Genomic DNA, 15,592 nt, shown 5'->3' with positions numbered 1-15,592 from the left:
CGCAGAACAACTAAAGAACCCTTAAGAATGTAGAATACAGTGTGTATATACATAGATACGCATTTCTGACTATTAAACTCTTTAATTTAACTGATCATTAAATTCTCGGCCTGATTCAGATTAAAGAACTCAGACATATCTTAACTGAAGGAAGACATTTTACACTCCGATTAGTAATTATCGTCTTTTTTTTATAAATATATATTTAAATATTTTTCGTCCATTGTTCTGCGGTTCTTTAATTCCACACGGCTGCCTGAAAGTAACACGATGATTACGGAGTGACTCTTTATTCATCCTCCGTCTGTCCAATTCTCTCTCTCTCTCTCTCTCTCTCTCTGATACTGTTCCCTTTTTTAATGAGAAAGTTTCTTTATTTTAAGGTTTAAACTCGACTACTGAATGTGTGTGTGTGTGTGTGTGTGTGTGTGTGTGTGTGTGAGAGAGAGAAGAACCAAGGTCAATGTAAAAGTTATTTGTGTGGAACACGACCGTATTCTCTCGTCCATAAAGAGTTCATCCTGTCAGAAATGTGTGTTTAAAGCATCAGGGTCAATTAGAGGTCATTAAATATCCGTTACACCACATTGCTCCTGAGTTCTGGATTGTGATTGGTCAGAAGGTGTTGATTAATTCTCTCTAACAGCAGCTCTGACAGTAATGCAGCTGCGAATCACAGGTTTATATTAATGTACTCGTTCTGATACGTTATCGTTTCTATAGCAACAGCTCATTCACAGGGACGTGTGTACAGCAGACGCTCCGCTGATAATAAACGTGTTTAAAAGATTGTTGTTATGGTGACGTTTTCTTGAAGTAAGGAGATGTTTATGTAACATTGATGGAAGGAGTCTCCAGTGTCAGCGCTTTGTAACAGTCAGAGGTAAAGCTGTAACTTTAAGTTTTCGATATCTTCAGGACGGAGGAGTTTACGTTTTTTTTGCGTTTTCTCGCTAACAACAACGTCAAGCTGCGTTTTTTTTGTCTTATTAACTTGAAGAGAGAGAGAAAAGAGAAGCTGGTGAGGGAACGACTGTTTATAGCTGCTCTAACGTAAGTGACAACATGTGCTTGGACTGCTATTATTATTATTATTATTATTATTGTTGTTATTGTTGTTGTTGTTGTTATTGTTGTACGTTTTGAATCAGCAGATGATCGACCTGGTGTGTGTTTCTCTGTAAACCTTCTGTTTCATTCTAGCTGCGATCGATAAATTTGAAGAGAGAGAAAGCACAGGATTAAAAGGTACATAGCTTCTCCCTCTTTTAATCACCACAATAGCACATCTTACCCTCCCTCCCTCTCTCTCTCTCTCTCTCTCTCTCTCTCTCCTTTTCCTTTTCCTTTCATTATTCTTTTGTAGCTTTGCTTTCATCCTCACTTTAAATGGACCTACAAAGTCACCTGTACTTTGAATTAACAGAGAGAGAGCGAGAGAGAGAGAGAGCGAGAGAGAGAGATAGAGGGATAGCAGAGATAAGGAACTTAAATGGAAGTCGGTGTGTGTGTGTGTGTGTGTGTGTGTGTGTGTGTATCTCATGAGGATGAACGACGTTATGAGGACAAAAATTATATTTCCCATAAGAGAGATACATTGAATTGTGTAGTGGGGGCCATGGGGAGGACTAGGGGTGTGTGTGTGTGTGTGTGTGTGTGTGTGTGTGTGTGTGTGGTAAATACAGTATGTCTAGGACCACTGTAAGGATCTCACAAGTCATTTTCTCTTACGTTACTGTGAGTATGAGAACATTTGGTTCCCACAAGTACAGTAATACTGTGTGTGTGTGTGTGTGTGTGTGAGTGTGTGTGAGTGTGTGTGAGTGTGTGTACATCTTATGAGGATGAAAGACATTATAAGGGCAAAAATTATGGTTCCCACAAAGGAGATGCATTGAAACGTAGTGTGTGTGTGTGTGTGTGCGTGTGTGTGCGTGTGTATGTGTGTGTATATGCGTGCACGTGTGTGTGTGTATGTGTGTGTATGCGTGGACGTGCGTGTGTGTGTGTGTGTACGTGTGTGTGTGTGTGTATGCGTGCACATGTGTGTGTATGCATGGACGTGCACGTGTGTGTGTGTGCATGTATGTGTGTGTATATGTGTGTGTGTGTGTATATGCGTGGACGTGCGTGTGTGTGTGTGTGTGTGTGTGAGTGTGTGTGTATATGCGTGCACGTGTGTGTGTGTGTGTGTGTACGTGTGTGTGTGTGTGTATGCGTGCACATGTGTGTATGCATGGACGTGCACGTGTGTGTGTATGTGTGTGTGTGTGTGTGTATATGCGTGGACGTGCGTGTGTGTGTGTGTGTGTGTGTGAGTGTGTGTGTATATGCGTGCACGTGTGTGTGTGTGTGTGTGTGTATGTGTGGATGTGCGTGTGTGTGTGTGTTCTGATTTCTACTTCTAATGTTTGCGACAAATGATTTAAACACTATATAGTTTAAGCTCTTTGAATATGCATGAATATGCAAATTAAAAACAACCCCATATCTTTCATGCTAGCCATAACGTTACCATGACAACCACCTACGGATATTAGCTATCGTGCTAGCTTAGCGTTGAGATTTTACAGCAAAAAGTTTCCAGGTACCATATTTCATATACAGAATGAATTAATGAAATAACTATAATAAAGTATATTGTTTATTTGTTTGTTTACTTGTTTATTACGTCCTACAGGCTGATTGCTGTTTAATGTTTATCGTGATCTTAAAAATTAGAGTTTAAATGTTTAAACATCACACTGAAGAGTTCAAGAGGGTTTAAAAAAGATGTTTTTTTAAAAAAAATAAACTGAAATAAAGGTCCTGTGTTTGTTCTGTCAGTATTTTATGAGTGTGTTTGTTAGCACTGAACTTCCTGTCACTGATTTCTTAACTGAGAGTGACAGCGTGCTATTAGTGGCCATTTGATTGGTGGAAAAATAGAAAGAAATAAGAATCCCGGTTCCACGGTGCTTGTTCAAGGCCTCCGTCGTGAAGCGTTCTCCTCTCGAGCGAGGACGAAGAAAGAAAAAAACGAACCAAACGCTTTCTTAGAAACTCAAAGCGCTCTTATGTAGAAATAATTTTAAACCTAAGGTTACATCGGTGCGTATGTTTATTGCAGTTGCTTAAAAATAATGTGACATTCAAGAAATGATTCTAGTTTAAATATAATAACTCCTCAGATGAATACATTACTCTATGCTGTATATGAATCATCTCCATTCGAGTAACGAACACGTTCTCCATATTGACGTCTTTTTGTTGAAAGATGATGTAACTTGCTTGTCTGCGAGATGAAGGTTGATGAAACATCCACGTTTTGGTGTGAAACATTTTTCGAGACGCTTTGAAAATGGCGTTTTCGCTTTACAGGAGAGTTCACAGGTTCCTTCTTTAACAACACACACACACACACACACACGCATACACACACACACACACGCACACACGCACACACACACACACACACGCACACACGGCATTAAACGCAGATTAAACACGACGGACCTGAGTGATGAAAGTGCCTTTAATGAATCCGGAAGTCGAGAGTGTGTGAATATTAAATCAAGAAGAAATAACATTCTGTTGTAGTGAAGTATTTATTTAAATGTGTGTGTGTGTGTGTGTGTGTGTGTGTGGATGTGTGTGTGTGTGTGTGTTCTGTGTTAAGAAACAATAAGTATTTATTCATCTGGACCACTGAACAAATAAAATATATAAAAATAAAACCTGCCTTGTGTTTTGTTTGCTGATGAATCAAATGAATTCAGTTAATTATGGAAATATTTATTTGTCATTTATTTTGTAAAGTGACTGAATTCAAGAATGATGCTGTTATTATAATGATATAATTATATATAATTATATATAATTATAATCATATTTATATAACAACAACAACAAAATTACAACATAATTACTTTATTTGTTTGATTTGGTTTGTTTTACGTTTTAATTTTTGTATTTAAGCTTTACATGTTGATTTGCTGTGCATTTTATTCACCCATTTGTTTTGCATGTTAATGTTAGCGTGTTAGCATAAATCGCACAATTTTGTTTCAAAATCAACTTTATAAAATGTTTTAATATATATATTAATTTTAAAAAAATAGCTGAAAATGCCAGCAAGTTAAAAATGTTATTGATGAAACGTCGGAGCCAATCCGTTTTCTCTAGGCAAATGAAGCTTGTGCGGTATTGGCTTAGCAGGGCGAGGGGGCGGAGCTTGTAGAAATGAGGGTTTTTTCAAATTTGCATATTCATAGAATCTGGATTTCTGCACTTTTTCTGCCTTATGATGTCTTTTTTTTGTCAAGCTCCACTTGTTATTATTGTTATTAAATAAAAAGATTATTTTATGGATCATATTTTAAAGGGATTATCCTTTCCATAGATTCATGTTATTATTATTTTTTTAACAACTGAAAGTTCAGCTTATTTCGTATACGTTTACGAGAAGATTCCACATAAACAACTCGCTCTTGGGACATTTAAAACTTTACAACATTACAAAACCTTTCTCTATATTTTTTTTTTACTTTTAGGCGTTCACTTGGTGATGTAACTTCCTGTCTTATTACTGAAGGTTGAGGAAATCCGGAAAGGTTGAACATGCCATCATTTCATAACTGCTTTTTAAATCAGTGTTCCTCTCTCTCTCTCTCTCTCTCTCTCTCCCTCTCTCACACACACACACACACACACACTTTAAAAGTAACGCAGATTAAAAAAAAGATGGAAGCCAGTGATGAAGCTGAAGCGTACGTGAACGTTAATCCACGAGGGAAGAGTTTTTCTACTGAAAGTAAGAACTTTTGAAACATTTTAATAAAAAAAAAAAAAAAAGATTCTTACATGTAAATTATTTTATACGTTTTATGTGTATTGGGTTTGAAAAATGGGCTTATAAATTATTGTTAGGATTATTATCTAATTAATATTTATACCAAGATGTGGTCTGAAATATGAAATATGTTTTGTATTATTAATTTACAGTTCGTGTGTGTAGTTGTTATGACAACGCAGTGTGTGTATTCTGTAACTTATACATCAATCATATTATTGAGAAAGATGCTTTTAATTACAAAGATAATGTATTATAAATGTAAACCTCTTACTTTGACAGGAGTGTGTGTGCGTGTGTGTGTGTGTGTGTGTGTGTGTGTGTGTGTGTGTGTGCATGTGTGTGTGTGCTGGGGGTGTGTGTGTGTGTGTGTGTGTGTGTGTGTGCTTTTATTTAAAAAATGAAGAGAAATGTTTGTTTTTGGGGGCTTGATTTAGGAGTACCTTAGCATTAATAATGGAAGATCCTCACAAGTTCCTCATTTTGTCATGTTATTGTGTGTCTGAGAGCATTTGTTTCCTACATGTAGAGTACAGTGATATCTTAGTGTGTGTGTGTGTGTGTGAGAGAGAGAGAGAGAGAGAGAGAGAGACGGAGAGAGAGAGAGATAGAGAGAGGAAATATAAATATATGTTCTATAAGACCACCAGATGGACCTCATAACTCATTTTGTCACATTACTGTGTGTGTGTGTAAGAGAACAGTGTCCCCACAAGTAGAGTAACACATGAACGTGTGTGTGATGTATATGTGTGTGTGATGTATATGTGTGTGTGTGTGTGTGTGTAAGGCACTGGAAAGGCCAGTTTCAGGACCTACAGGATGGTTGCAGTTAGTTTTGGGGTGCTGTGTGTCCTGCAAGCGACGCTTAACATCACTCTGCGGCTGCACGGTACGTTTGCACGTTTGGAACGTAATGACTTGGTTACGATTTGACGACGCTTTATTTTTACACTCCACTAAATTCCAGTTCTAGGCTTTTCCTGTGGAAGTGTGTGGTATAAATTACAAACTACTGGATAATTAAGATGGCAGGTAATAAGACAGTTGAACTAAATTTCACTGAAATGTCTGAAAGGTTCCAGGAATTAAGTAGAGAATAAAATAAGTTTAATAAAATAAGAAATATTTTGCATTTTGCATATATATAAAAGACGCCTTCTGAAATAATGACGTTAAATGTTTCTACATTTAAAAAAAATCCTATAAAGAGCAGTAAACAGTAATAAATGAAACAAAGTCAGTATTTAATGTGACGATCCTTCGCTTTAAATAAATAAAGCAGTATCTGAGGTGCAGTGTGTGCAGTTTTATAAGGAAATGAGCTGGAAGTGTTACTGAGCATCTTGCAGAAGCAGCCACAGTTCTTCTGGAGACTTTGACTGTCGACTCGCTTCTTATTTCTGCAGCGAAACCCAGCAGCCTTCATTATGTTTTTATCTGAAAAGTGTCTCTTATGGAATCTGCTGCTTTCTTTACTGACATACAAACATTTTTCTGTAACGTTTCACTTTGTGCTGGAAAACTAATGTTTGGAATCTAAAGTGTTTTTGTACTGAATCAATAATGTAGAAGTCAGAAAATAAACATCTGTAACAAAGTTTGTACTAAAAAATAGGGTGCCAAGACTTTTGCACAGTACTGTAAGTATATATTATGATATTATATATGTTAGCCAACAGAAAGAGCGACGTACAGACCAACATCAGCCTTTTGTTCAAGGAGAAAAATCAGCTGCAGAACAATTACACCAGCCTCCTCATGGACAAAACCCATCTGCAGCGAAAGCTGGAAGATGCTGAAGGGAAACTCTCAAAATGTAGTAAGTCAGAAAAAACACATTAAGTAATAGAAGGTAATAATGAAACAACAACAACAACAACAACAATAACAATAACAACAACAACAGATGACGAGGAAAGTGTTGAATCTTACGTAGCTCCAGATCTGTCCTACTTTCAGTTCACACTCTTTAACATCCCCACATGAGGTCATAAAAAATAAACCACTGTGTGTGGTGCAGTTATGGGAAAATAACTAATGCTGGGGAGGTGTGATGAAGCAGAGTTACCGTTACAACCCTGAAGCACGTCAGCAAGTGGTTTATTCCTCTTACAACTTTTTATTTATTAAAGAATGACACATCATACAATTGCTATAAACACTTTCTCTATTTCAGCTATAAACACTTTCACTATTTCAGCTATAAACACTTTCACTATTTCAGTTATAAACACTTTCTCTATTTCAGTTATAAACACTTTCTCTATTTCAGCTATAAACACTTTCTCTATTTCAGTTATAAACACTTTCTCTATTTCAGCTATAAACACTTTCTCTATTTCAGCTATAAACACTTTCTCTATTTCAGTTATAAACACTTTCACTATTTCAGCTATAAACACTTTCTCTATTTCAGCTATAAACACTTTCACTATTTCAGTTATAAACACTTTCTCTATTTCAGTTATAAACACTTTCACTATTTCAGTTATAAACACTTTCACTATTTCAGTTATAAACACTTTCTCTATTTCAGTTATAAACACTTTCACTATTTCAGTTATAAACACTTTCACTATTTCAGTTATAAACACTTTCACTATTTCAGCTATAAACACTTTCTCTATTTCAGCTATAAACATTCACTATTTCAGTTATAAACACTTTCACTATTTCAGTTATAAACACTTTCACTATTTCAGTTATAAACACTTTCTCTATTTCAGTTATAAACACTTTCACTATTTCAGTTATAAACACTTTCTCTATTTCAGTTATAAACACTTTCACTATTTCAGTTATAAACACTTTCACTATTTCAGTTATAAACATTCACTATTTCAGTTATAAACACTTTCACTATTTCAGTTATAAACACTTTCACTATTTCAGTTATAAACACTTTCTCTATTTCAGTTATAAACACTTTCACTATTTCAGTTATAAACACTTTCTCTATTTCAGTTATAAACACTTTCACTATTTCAGTTATAAACACTTTCTCTATTTCAGCTATAAACATTCACTATTTCAGTTATAAACACTTTCACTATTTCAGTTATAAACACTTTCACTATTTCAGCTATAAACACTTTCTCTATTTCAGTTATAAACACTTTCACTATTTCAGTTATAAACACTTTCTCTATTTCAGCTATAAACACTTTCACTATTTCAGTTATAAACACTTTCACTATTTCAGTTATAAACACTTTCACTATTTCAGTTATAAACACTTTCACTATTTCAGTTATAAACACTTTCACTATTTCAGTTATAAACACCAGCCTCTTTATTTTCCCTTCTGAAAGTTAGACAAAAACAAACAAACAAACAAACAAAAACGCAGCTTGTCATGTTACAGAGAAACCTCAAAGTAGAAACTTAAAGCTTTGTCTCTTGAACTATATTATAACTACATTTTTTTAAACAATGATTTTTTTGTCTTTTAGTCCACGTTAACAACATCAGACCCTCCAACTTCAGCAAGGAGGAGAATCAGCTGGAGGACGATTATAACAAGCTGCTGACAGAAAGACAAGAACTGCTCCAGCAGCTGGCCAACAAGCGAAATGAACTCTCAGTAGCAGGTAATCACAAAAATTATACAAATTTAGTTTTATAGAGAAATATATATGAGAAAAAAAAAACATTACAAACAATCTTTCAACCTGTTTACCTTTTTTTCTAACAAAAAACATTCTCAAAATAACATTTTTTAAAAATAATGTCAAAAAACACGTCAACATTATGACATTTATTTAAGCAAAATAATTCAATGCAAAATATATTTTTGAATGAAAATAAAGAGCTTCATCGATTTTATTTTTAATGACTATTTTCAATTAACTCTCATTTCCCAGAAATTCTGCTGTTACCTTTTACAATGTCATGTTTTCTTGGTGTACAAATAAAAAGTTGGACAAATAAAATAAATAAATAAACTCTGTCATTCAACCATTTCTTCATTCTTTGTACATTTTTATGTATTATATTAAAAAATAAGTGAATGTCATATTTTGAAAATGTATTTATTTTTAATATCACTTGTTGCCAGTTTATCTATTTATCTATTTATTTCTTTCTTTATTTATTTATTTAACAGATTTTACAACTGTTAGAAAAGAACTTCTTCTTTTACACTTAAAACTCGTTTGTGTTGGATAATAACTAAAATTTATAAGTGAATTAATTTGTATAAAAACATATCACACCTAACATCACAGCACATTAATCCAGTCCATGATCCTTGCTATTTTTGCATTTCTTTGTCTTTAAGTCTTTTTTTTTTTAAATAATGCTACACTATTAATATATTGCTAACAAAATCTTTATTATCCTCCAAACAGCAGCGGCTAGTGCAGGCGAGTTAAAAAAAAATACATATATATATATATATATATATATATATATATATATATATATATATATATATATATATATAAAAACAGATATAAACCAGAAAGTGCAGTTTTCATTCGTATGTATGTATTTGTCCTGTTTTTGTTACATTTAAGCACGTGTACTTCCATTTTGTTCTTTTAAAGACAATAGTATGGATCATTATGGATCTTCTTTTCTGTTTCATTAACTGTAAATAAAACTATTTGCTCTTTTCAGCCAACAGGCTGCAGGATTTACAGAGCAGTATGAGGAGCATGCACAGGGAGAATTATGGGTTACAGAAGGAGAACAGCCAGCTGCGATCTGAACAAGCGCGACTGCAGCGAGAGCTACTGAGCGCTCAGAGCAAATGTTCCTCATGTAAGTCACAAAATAACACCAATTTACCAGAGCTCAGATTTCAGAACTGTGAATTACGTAATGTTTCATCATAAAGGAAACAGGGCTACAGTTCTAAGAGTTACATGTTTATTAAATATCATTATCAACTATTTTATTTTCTCTTGGATCCAAAAGAGTTTTGTTTGGAAAAGAAATTTATTAGCTGCTTCTTGGATTATTTCTGAGTCATTTTTTTTTAACATCATCATCAAAAAGTTTTGCAAAAAGAGTACTCCTGCTAACTGAGAAACATTTCTTGGTATCTCGGTATTTTTAGAGAACGTGTAGTTAGAGCTCTGAATGTCATGTTTGTGGATGTGGGTGTGAGGAAATAAGCGTTAGTTAAGCACTTCTGTTTGGATGTAACGGAGAAGGAGCTCAAAAGCTCGAGCAGAAACTCTACGAGAAACTGAGATGTTTTTTCAGACAAGTTTTCGATTTTCAGTTCATCAAGTCCAATTTTTCAGTTCATGAAACTCTTTGCACCTGTCCTGCGTTGTCTTTTTCCATCATGGCCTAGTGACGATTATAACGTTCAGCGCTCGTGACAGTGACATGAGCATCTGTTACACAAAAAGGGATTCTGGATCATCGTCGTTTCACTTATCAGTAGATACATTTCGTCTTTAAAGTGATGAGAACAGACGAGAATTTAAACCAAGCAGACGAGCGAACGAGTTAAAAAACCCAGAGCTGTCAAAATATTTCCTCCTGCCATCCCATAATATCCACACATCCCAGAATAGCAACGGCTCAATTGCACTGTCCTGCTGTCAGCCATTTTACATTACTGCGGCCAGAAATCACAAAAATGAGAAAAAATGATATAAATTACACATATCGTAACTGTAGAACTTTCTAGAGCACGAAAACCGAATCTGTCGTTTTTATTGATTCTCTATCAATTATTATTCTACATTCTATTCCTGAATCTAGATAAATGATTATTCTTGACTCTAACTATTTTTAGTTTTTTTTTTCCTGATTCTAGATAAATGCTTATTCTATATTCTAACAATTTTATTTGTTTCTGATTTTAAATAAACAATTATTCTATTTTGTTTTTTTTTCTGATTCTAGATGAATGATTACTTTAGCTTCTATCTATTTTGTCCCCCCGATTCTAGATAAACGATTATTCTAGATTGTAAAAAAAAAAAAAAATTATTTCAGATAAATGATTATTCTAGACTCTAACTATTTTGTTTTTTTTCCTGATTCTAGATAAACGCTTATTCTATATTCTTACAATTTTATTTGTTTCTGATTCTAAATAAATAATTATTCTATATTCTAACAATTGTTTTATTTTTTAATCTAGATAAACAATTATTTTAGATTCTAACTATTTTGGATTTTTTCCACCTGATTCTAGATAAATGCTTATTCTAGATTCTAATATTGTTTTTTTTCCGATTCCAGATAAACAATTAGTCTAGACTCTATTTTGTTTCCCCCCTTGATTTTAGATAAATGATTATTCTAGGCTCTAACTGTTTTGTTTTTTTCTGATTCTAGATACATGATTATTGTAGGTTCTTACTATGTTGTATCTTCTGATGCATTTTTAAAGTTTTGGATGTGACCTGAACATTTCTGTTGTTATTGTGACCTTAATGTTTCATAAATATCATAAAAGCTGTCCTCAATCTTTCCTTTTCAGGAAGAGAGAAAGAATCGAGTAAATCTGAGTTGAGATTCTGAGAGAGGAGAGAAGGGAGGAGTTCCAGAGCGATTAGAGCGCACTGCTTTGGGAAATAAAAACAGAAAGCTCAGACACCGAACACAAACTCTCGGAAGAAGATTGTAACTGTAACAGACATTCACACTACACTTTAATGTTTAATAAAAACACACTGTCGAAATGAATGATGTAGAAATCCTCTGGATGAGTGTGTGTCGAGTAAAAACACATCTTATACACGTTACACCGAACAAGTCAAATTTATATCTAAAAAATGAGTGTGAGCTGAAAGTATCTGAGATTTTATCTCATAAAAATACATTCAATAATTCAGAATATTTGAAATATTACACACTAATCTTCTGTTTCCGTCTCTTTAACGCCCCACGTACGCCACGTTGTATTAAATTAAATGTAATTGATTTTAATTTAAATGGAGGTTCTTTAGAGTGATGTCATCGCAGAACCATTTGTGGTTCCCTAAAGAACCTTTACAGTGCGATTTATTTAATTATTTTTATTTCTTTTGAAACCTAAAACGCAGTGTCACTCTGAACACTACAGCAATATCGCACTCTTTCTTTCTCTTTCTCTCTATTCTTCTGTCTCTCTCCCTCTCTCTTTATTCTACTGTTCCCTGTTCTCTATTTCTTTGTCTCTCTCTCTCTCTCTTTATTCCTCGTCCCAGCTTCTCCGCTCAGTCTTTCTCTCTTCTGTAATTTTATTCTTTTTCCCACTTATTGTCTATTCTCTCTCTCTCTCTCTCTCTTTCTTTCTCTTTCCGTCTCTCTCAGGGGTTTAGTAAGACTTGAACACTCGTCCATATCGATCCGGAGATTAGCTCGACTCCTGCTCCTCCCTCGGGCCGGTTACCACGGAGACACAAAACGTGGGAAGAGGTTTTGCTATCCCACAATTCCCTGTGCTCCTTTACTTCTCTCTTATCTCTTTCTTCTTATTCTCTCTCTCTCTCTCTCTGCCCCAATCACTCTCCTCCTTCTCTCTATCTCTCATTTGTCCCAGTGTTCTCTTCCTCTCTCAGTATTTTTTCAGTTGTTCTCTTTTTGTTTTTTCCTCTCGTTCTCTCTCTCTCTCTCTCTCTCTCTCTCTCTCTCTCTCTGTCTGTCTCCTCCGTAACCCTGTGTTCATCTCCTGCTGGGCTTTAAACTCTGAACAGCATCACTAAAGAGGAACTAAGTGTCTCTCTGCAGGAAGCAACACACACACACACACACACACACACACACAGAGAGACTGGTAATTCCCAAACTAAAGCTCTTATAAGAAAAATCTCTTTAGTATCTATCTATCTATGTATCTATCTATCTATCTATCTATGCACAAATGAATTCCTTTGTTTGTAATTCTTTCTCTTTTTTCTATAGCAGCCTCAGCTGTATCTCTCTCCATCTCTCTCTCTCTCTCTCTCTCTCTCTCTCTCCAAGCCCCTTAAAGAGTGATACTATTTCTCTCTTCCTTCCTTCCTTCCTTCCTTCATTCCTTGTTTCTCTCTTTCTGTCTCTCTTTTTGTCTCGCTTATTTCTCTGTCTCTCTTTATTTTTCCCTCTCTCATCCCTCTAGCAGCATCAGCTGTATCTCTCTATCCACCTTTCTCCCTCTATCCTTCTCTCTTTGAGCCCTTAAAGAAGATTATTATTTCTCTATCTATCTATCTATCTATCTATCTGTTGTTTATAATTTTCTCTCTCTCTCTTTGTCTCCCATGAAGAAGGGAAGAGAGAGATTACCATTAGTGATATCCAGGGTGGAACAGATAAAGAAAAAAACAGAGCTATGAGAAAGAAAACAGGAAATTGCATTGAGCAAAAAAAAAAAAGGACAAAATGGGACAGAAGGCTCAGAGTGGAGGGTCACTGGGGAACCTGTCTGTCTGTCTGTCTTCCTGTCTGTCTGTCTGTCTGTCTGTCTTCCTGTCTGTCTTCCTGTCTGTCTAACCGTCTATCTTCCTGTCTGTCTGTCTGTCTGTCTTCCTGTCTGTCTGTCTGTCTGTCTTCCTGTCTGTCTGTCTGTCTGTCTTCCTGTCTGTCTGTCTGTCTGTTTCTCTCTCAGCCTGTCTTCAGCTCGTAATCTTTTCTCTTTTCTGCTGTCAGACTCTGATCTGAAGGACAGACGAATTCCCAGGCAGCTTTGTATGAATGCATGTGTGTGTGTGTGTGTGTGTGTGTGTGTGTGTTTGCCTTGGCTAATATTCGGCTCTGATGCAACATAACGATCACAGACAGAAACTTCAGCATCAACCTTCAGATATATCAGTCTCGCTGCATGACTCTGTCTCTCTTTATAAATATCTAACGCTTCTTACGTCTTCTGCTTTATCTGTCTTTTAGAGTGAATTTGACTTAAAAAGCGCTATTTCTGTCATTTTATAGAGTAGAAAGACGAAAACCCAAAACAAAAACATTTCATGAGTTAATCCTTGACTCTCCGCCGTCTCCGACACCTTTTTTTTTTGGCCTCAGTGAGCATTTAATAAACGTGTGTGTAAATGATTTTTTTATCATCAAACCAAAGAGAAATTCCTGCTGATATTCTTTGAACTCGTGCGCATGTTGATAAACACAAATCAGCCATAAATTTCGCTCAAGTCATTAATATGAAACGGCTGAGTTGGTGTGTAATTGAATAAATAAGTGATTTAACCTCATCAGCGCAATATGTATATAAAATCACAGTAACTCATCAACAGTTCTACAATTAAATCAGTCGAGCTTCACGTAAGAGTGTAACTGGTGTAAAGTGTGTAAAGGGTGTAAATGATGTAAACAGTGTAACTGGTGTAAAGTGTGTAAATGATGTAAACAGTGTATAAATAGTAAAGGGTGTAAATGGCGTAAAGGGTGTAAATGATGTAAAGTGTATAAAGTGTGTAAAGTGTGTAAAGGGTGTAAAGGGTGTAAATGATGTAAATGTAAAGGATATAAAGGGTGTAAAGGGTTTAACTGGTGTAAAGTGTGTAAATGATGTAAAGTGTATAAAGTGTGTAAAGGGTGTAAACGGGGTAAAGGATGTAAATGTAAAGGATGTAAAGGGTGTAAAGGGTGTAAAGGGTGTAAATAATGTAAAGTGTATAAAGTGTGTAAAGGGTTTAAACGGGTTAAAGTGTATAAATGATGTAAAGTGTGTAAAGTGTTTAAAGGGTGTAAATGATGTAAAGGGTGTAAATGTAAAGGGCGTAAAGGGTGTAAATGATGTAAAGTGTATAAAGTGTGTAAAGGGTGTAAACGGGTAAAGGGTGTAAAGGGTGTAAATGTAAAGGATGTAAAGGGTGTAAAGGGTTTAACTGGTGTAAATGGTGTAAATGATGTAAAGTCTATAAAGTGTGTAAAGTGTGTAAAGGGTGTAAAGGGTGTAAACGGGTAAAGGGTGTAAATGATGTAAATGTAAAGGATATAAAGGGTGTAAAGGGTTTAACTGGTGTAAAGTGTGTAAATGATGTAAAGTGTATAAAGTGTGTAAAGGGTGTAAACGGGGTAAAGGGTGTAAATGTAAAGGATGTAAAGTGTGTAAAGGGTGTAAAGGGTGTAAATGTAAAGGATGTAAAGGGTGTAAAGGGTGTAAAGGGTGTAAATGTAAAGGGTGTAAAGGGTGTAAATGTAAAGGATGTAAAGTGTGTAAAGGGTGTAAAGGGTGTAAATGTAAAGGATGTAAAGGGTGTAAAGGGTGTAAAGGGTGTAAATGTAAAGGGTGTAAAGGGTGTAAATGTAAAGGATGTAAAGTGTGTAAAGGGTGTAAATGTAAAGGGTGTAAAGGGTGTAAAGGGTGTAAATGTAAAGGTTGTAAAGGGTGTAAAGGGTGTAAATGTAAAGGGTGTAAAGGGTGTAAATGTAAAGGGTGTAAAGGGTGTAAAGGGTGTAAATGTAAAGGATGTAAAGGGTGTAAAGGGTGTAAATGTAAAGGATGTAAATGTAAAGGATATAAACGATGTAAACATTAAGTAAGAAGTTCAATTCAATTCAATTTTATTTGTATAGTGCTTTTAACAATAGACATTTTCACAAAGCAGCTTTAGAGAAATAAATAAACTTAGGATATAAATTTTAAATTTAAATTTATTCCTAATGAGAAGCCAGAGATGAAGGTGGTGAGGAAAAACTCCCTGAGACGATATGAGGAAGAAACCTTGAGAGGAACCAGACTCAGAAGGAAACCCATCCTCATCTGGGTGACTCCGGAGAGTGCGATTATAAATCATTCCCTCTATAACTGTGTGCTACATGGACAAATAGTGCGATTGTGTAACCAGGAGATTCATTACAGTTTTCACATGA

The 15,592-nt window shown here is 35.1% G+C and overlaps 1 protein-coding gene across 1 annotated transcript; it reads left to right on the top strand.

Moving 5' to 3' along the window:
* The first annotated feature begins 4,639 nt into the window (after positions 1-4,639).
* LOC128317585 (uncharacterized) lies at positions 4,640-14,871 on the top strand. The gene is made up of 6 exons (XM_053230241.1): positions 4,640-4,792; positions 5,622-5,723; positions 6,507-6,653; positions 8,287-8,424; positions 9,455-9,598; positions 11,283-14,871. Coding segments are annotated over exons 1-6 (603 nt in total). The 5' UTR covers positions 4,640-4,722; the 3' UTR covers positions 11,285-14,871.
* The last annotated feature ends 721 nt before the right edge of the window (positions 14,872-15,592 follow it).

Source organism: Pangasianodon hypophthalmus, chromosome 27 (genome assembly GCF_027358585.1).
Source record: "Pangasianodon hypophthalmus isolate fPanHyp1 chromosome 27, fPanHyp1.pri, whole genome shotgun sequence".
NCBI classification, from domain to species: Eukaryota; Metazoa; Chordata; class Actinopteri; order Siluriformes; family Pangasiidae; genus Pangasianodon; species Pangasianodon hypophthalmus.
The sequence above is the reverse complement of the archived record's forward strand: the minus strand, read 5'-3'. Positions and strand labels throughout refer to the sequence as shown.

Bases quoted from the DNA above. Each gene is read 5' to 3' on its own strand.
- LOC128317585 (XM_053230241.1), top strand. From the start codon at position 4,723: ATGGAAGCCAGTGATGAAGCTGAAGCGTACGTGAACGTTAATCCACGA. The intron at 4,793-5,621 runs GTAAGAACTTTT...TGTGTGTGTAAG, and splicing joins GAAGAGTTTTTCTACTGAAA to GCACTGGAAAGGCCAGTTTC. The intron at 8,425-9,454 runs GTAATCACAAAA...TGCTCTTTTCAG, and splicing joins AAATGAACTCTCAGTAGCAG to CCAACAGGCTGCAGGATTTA.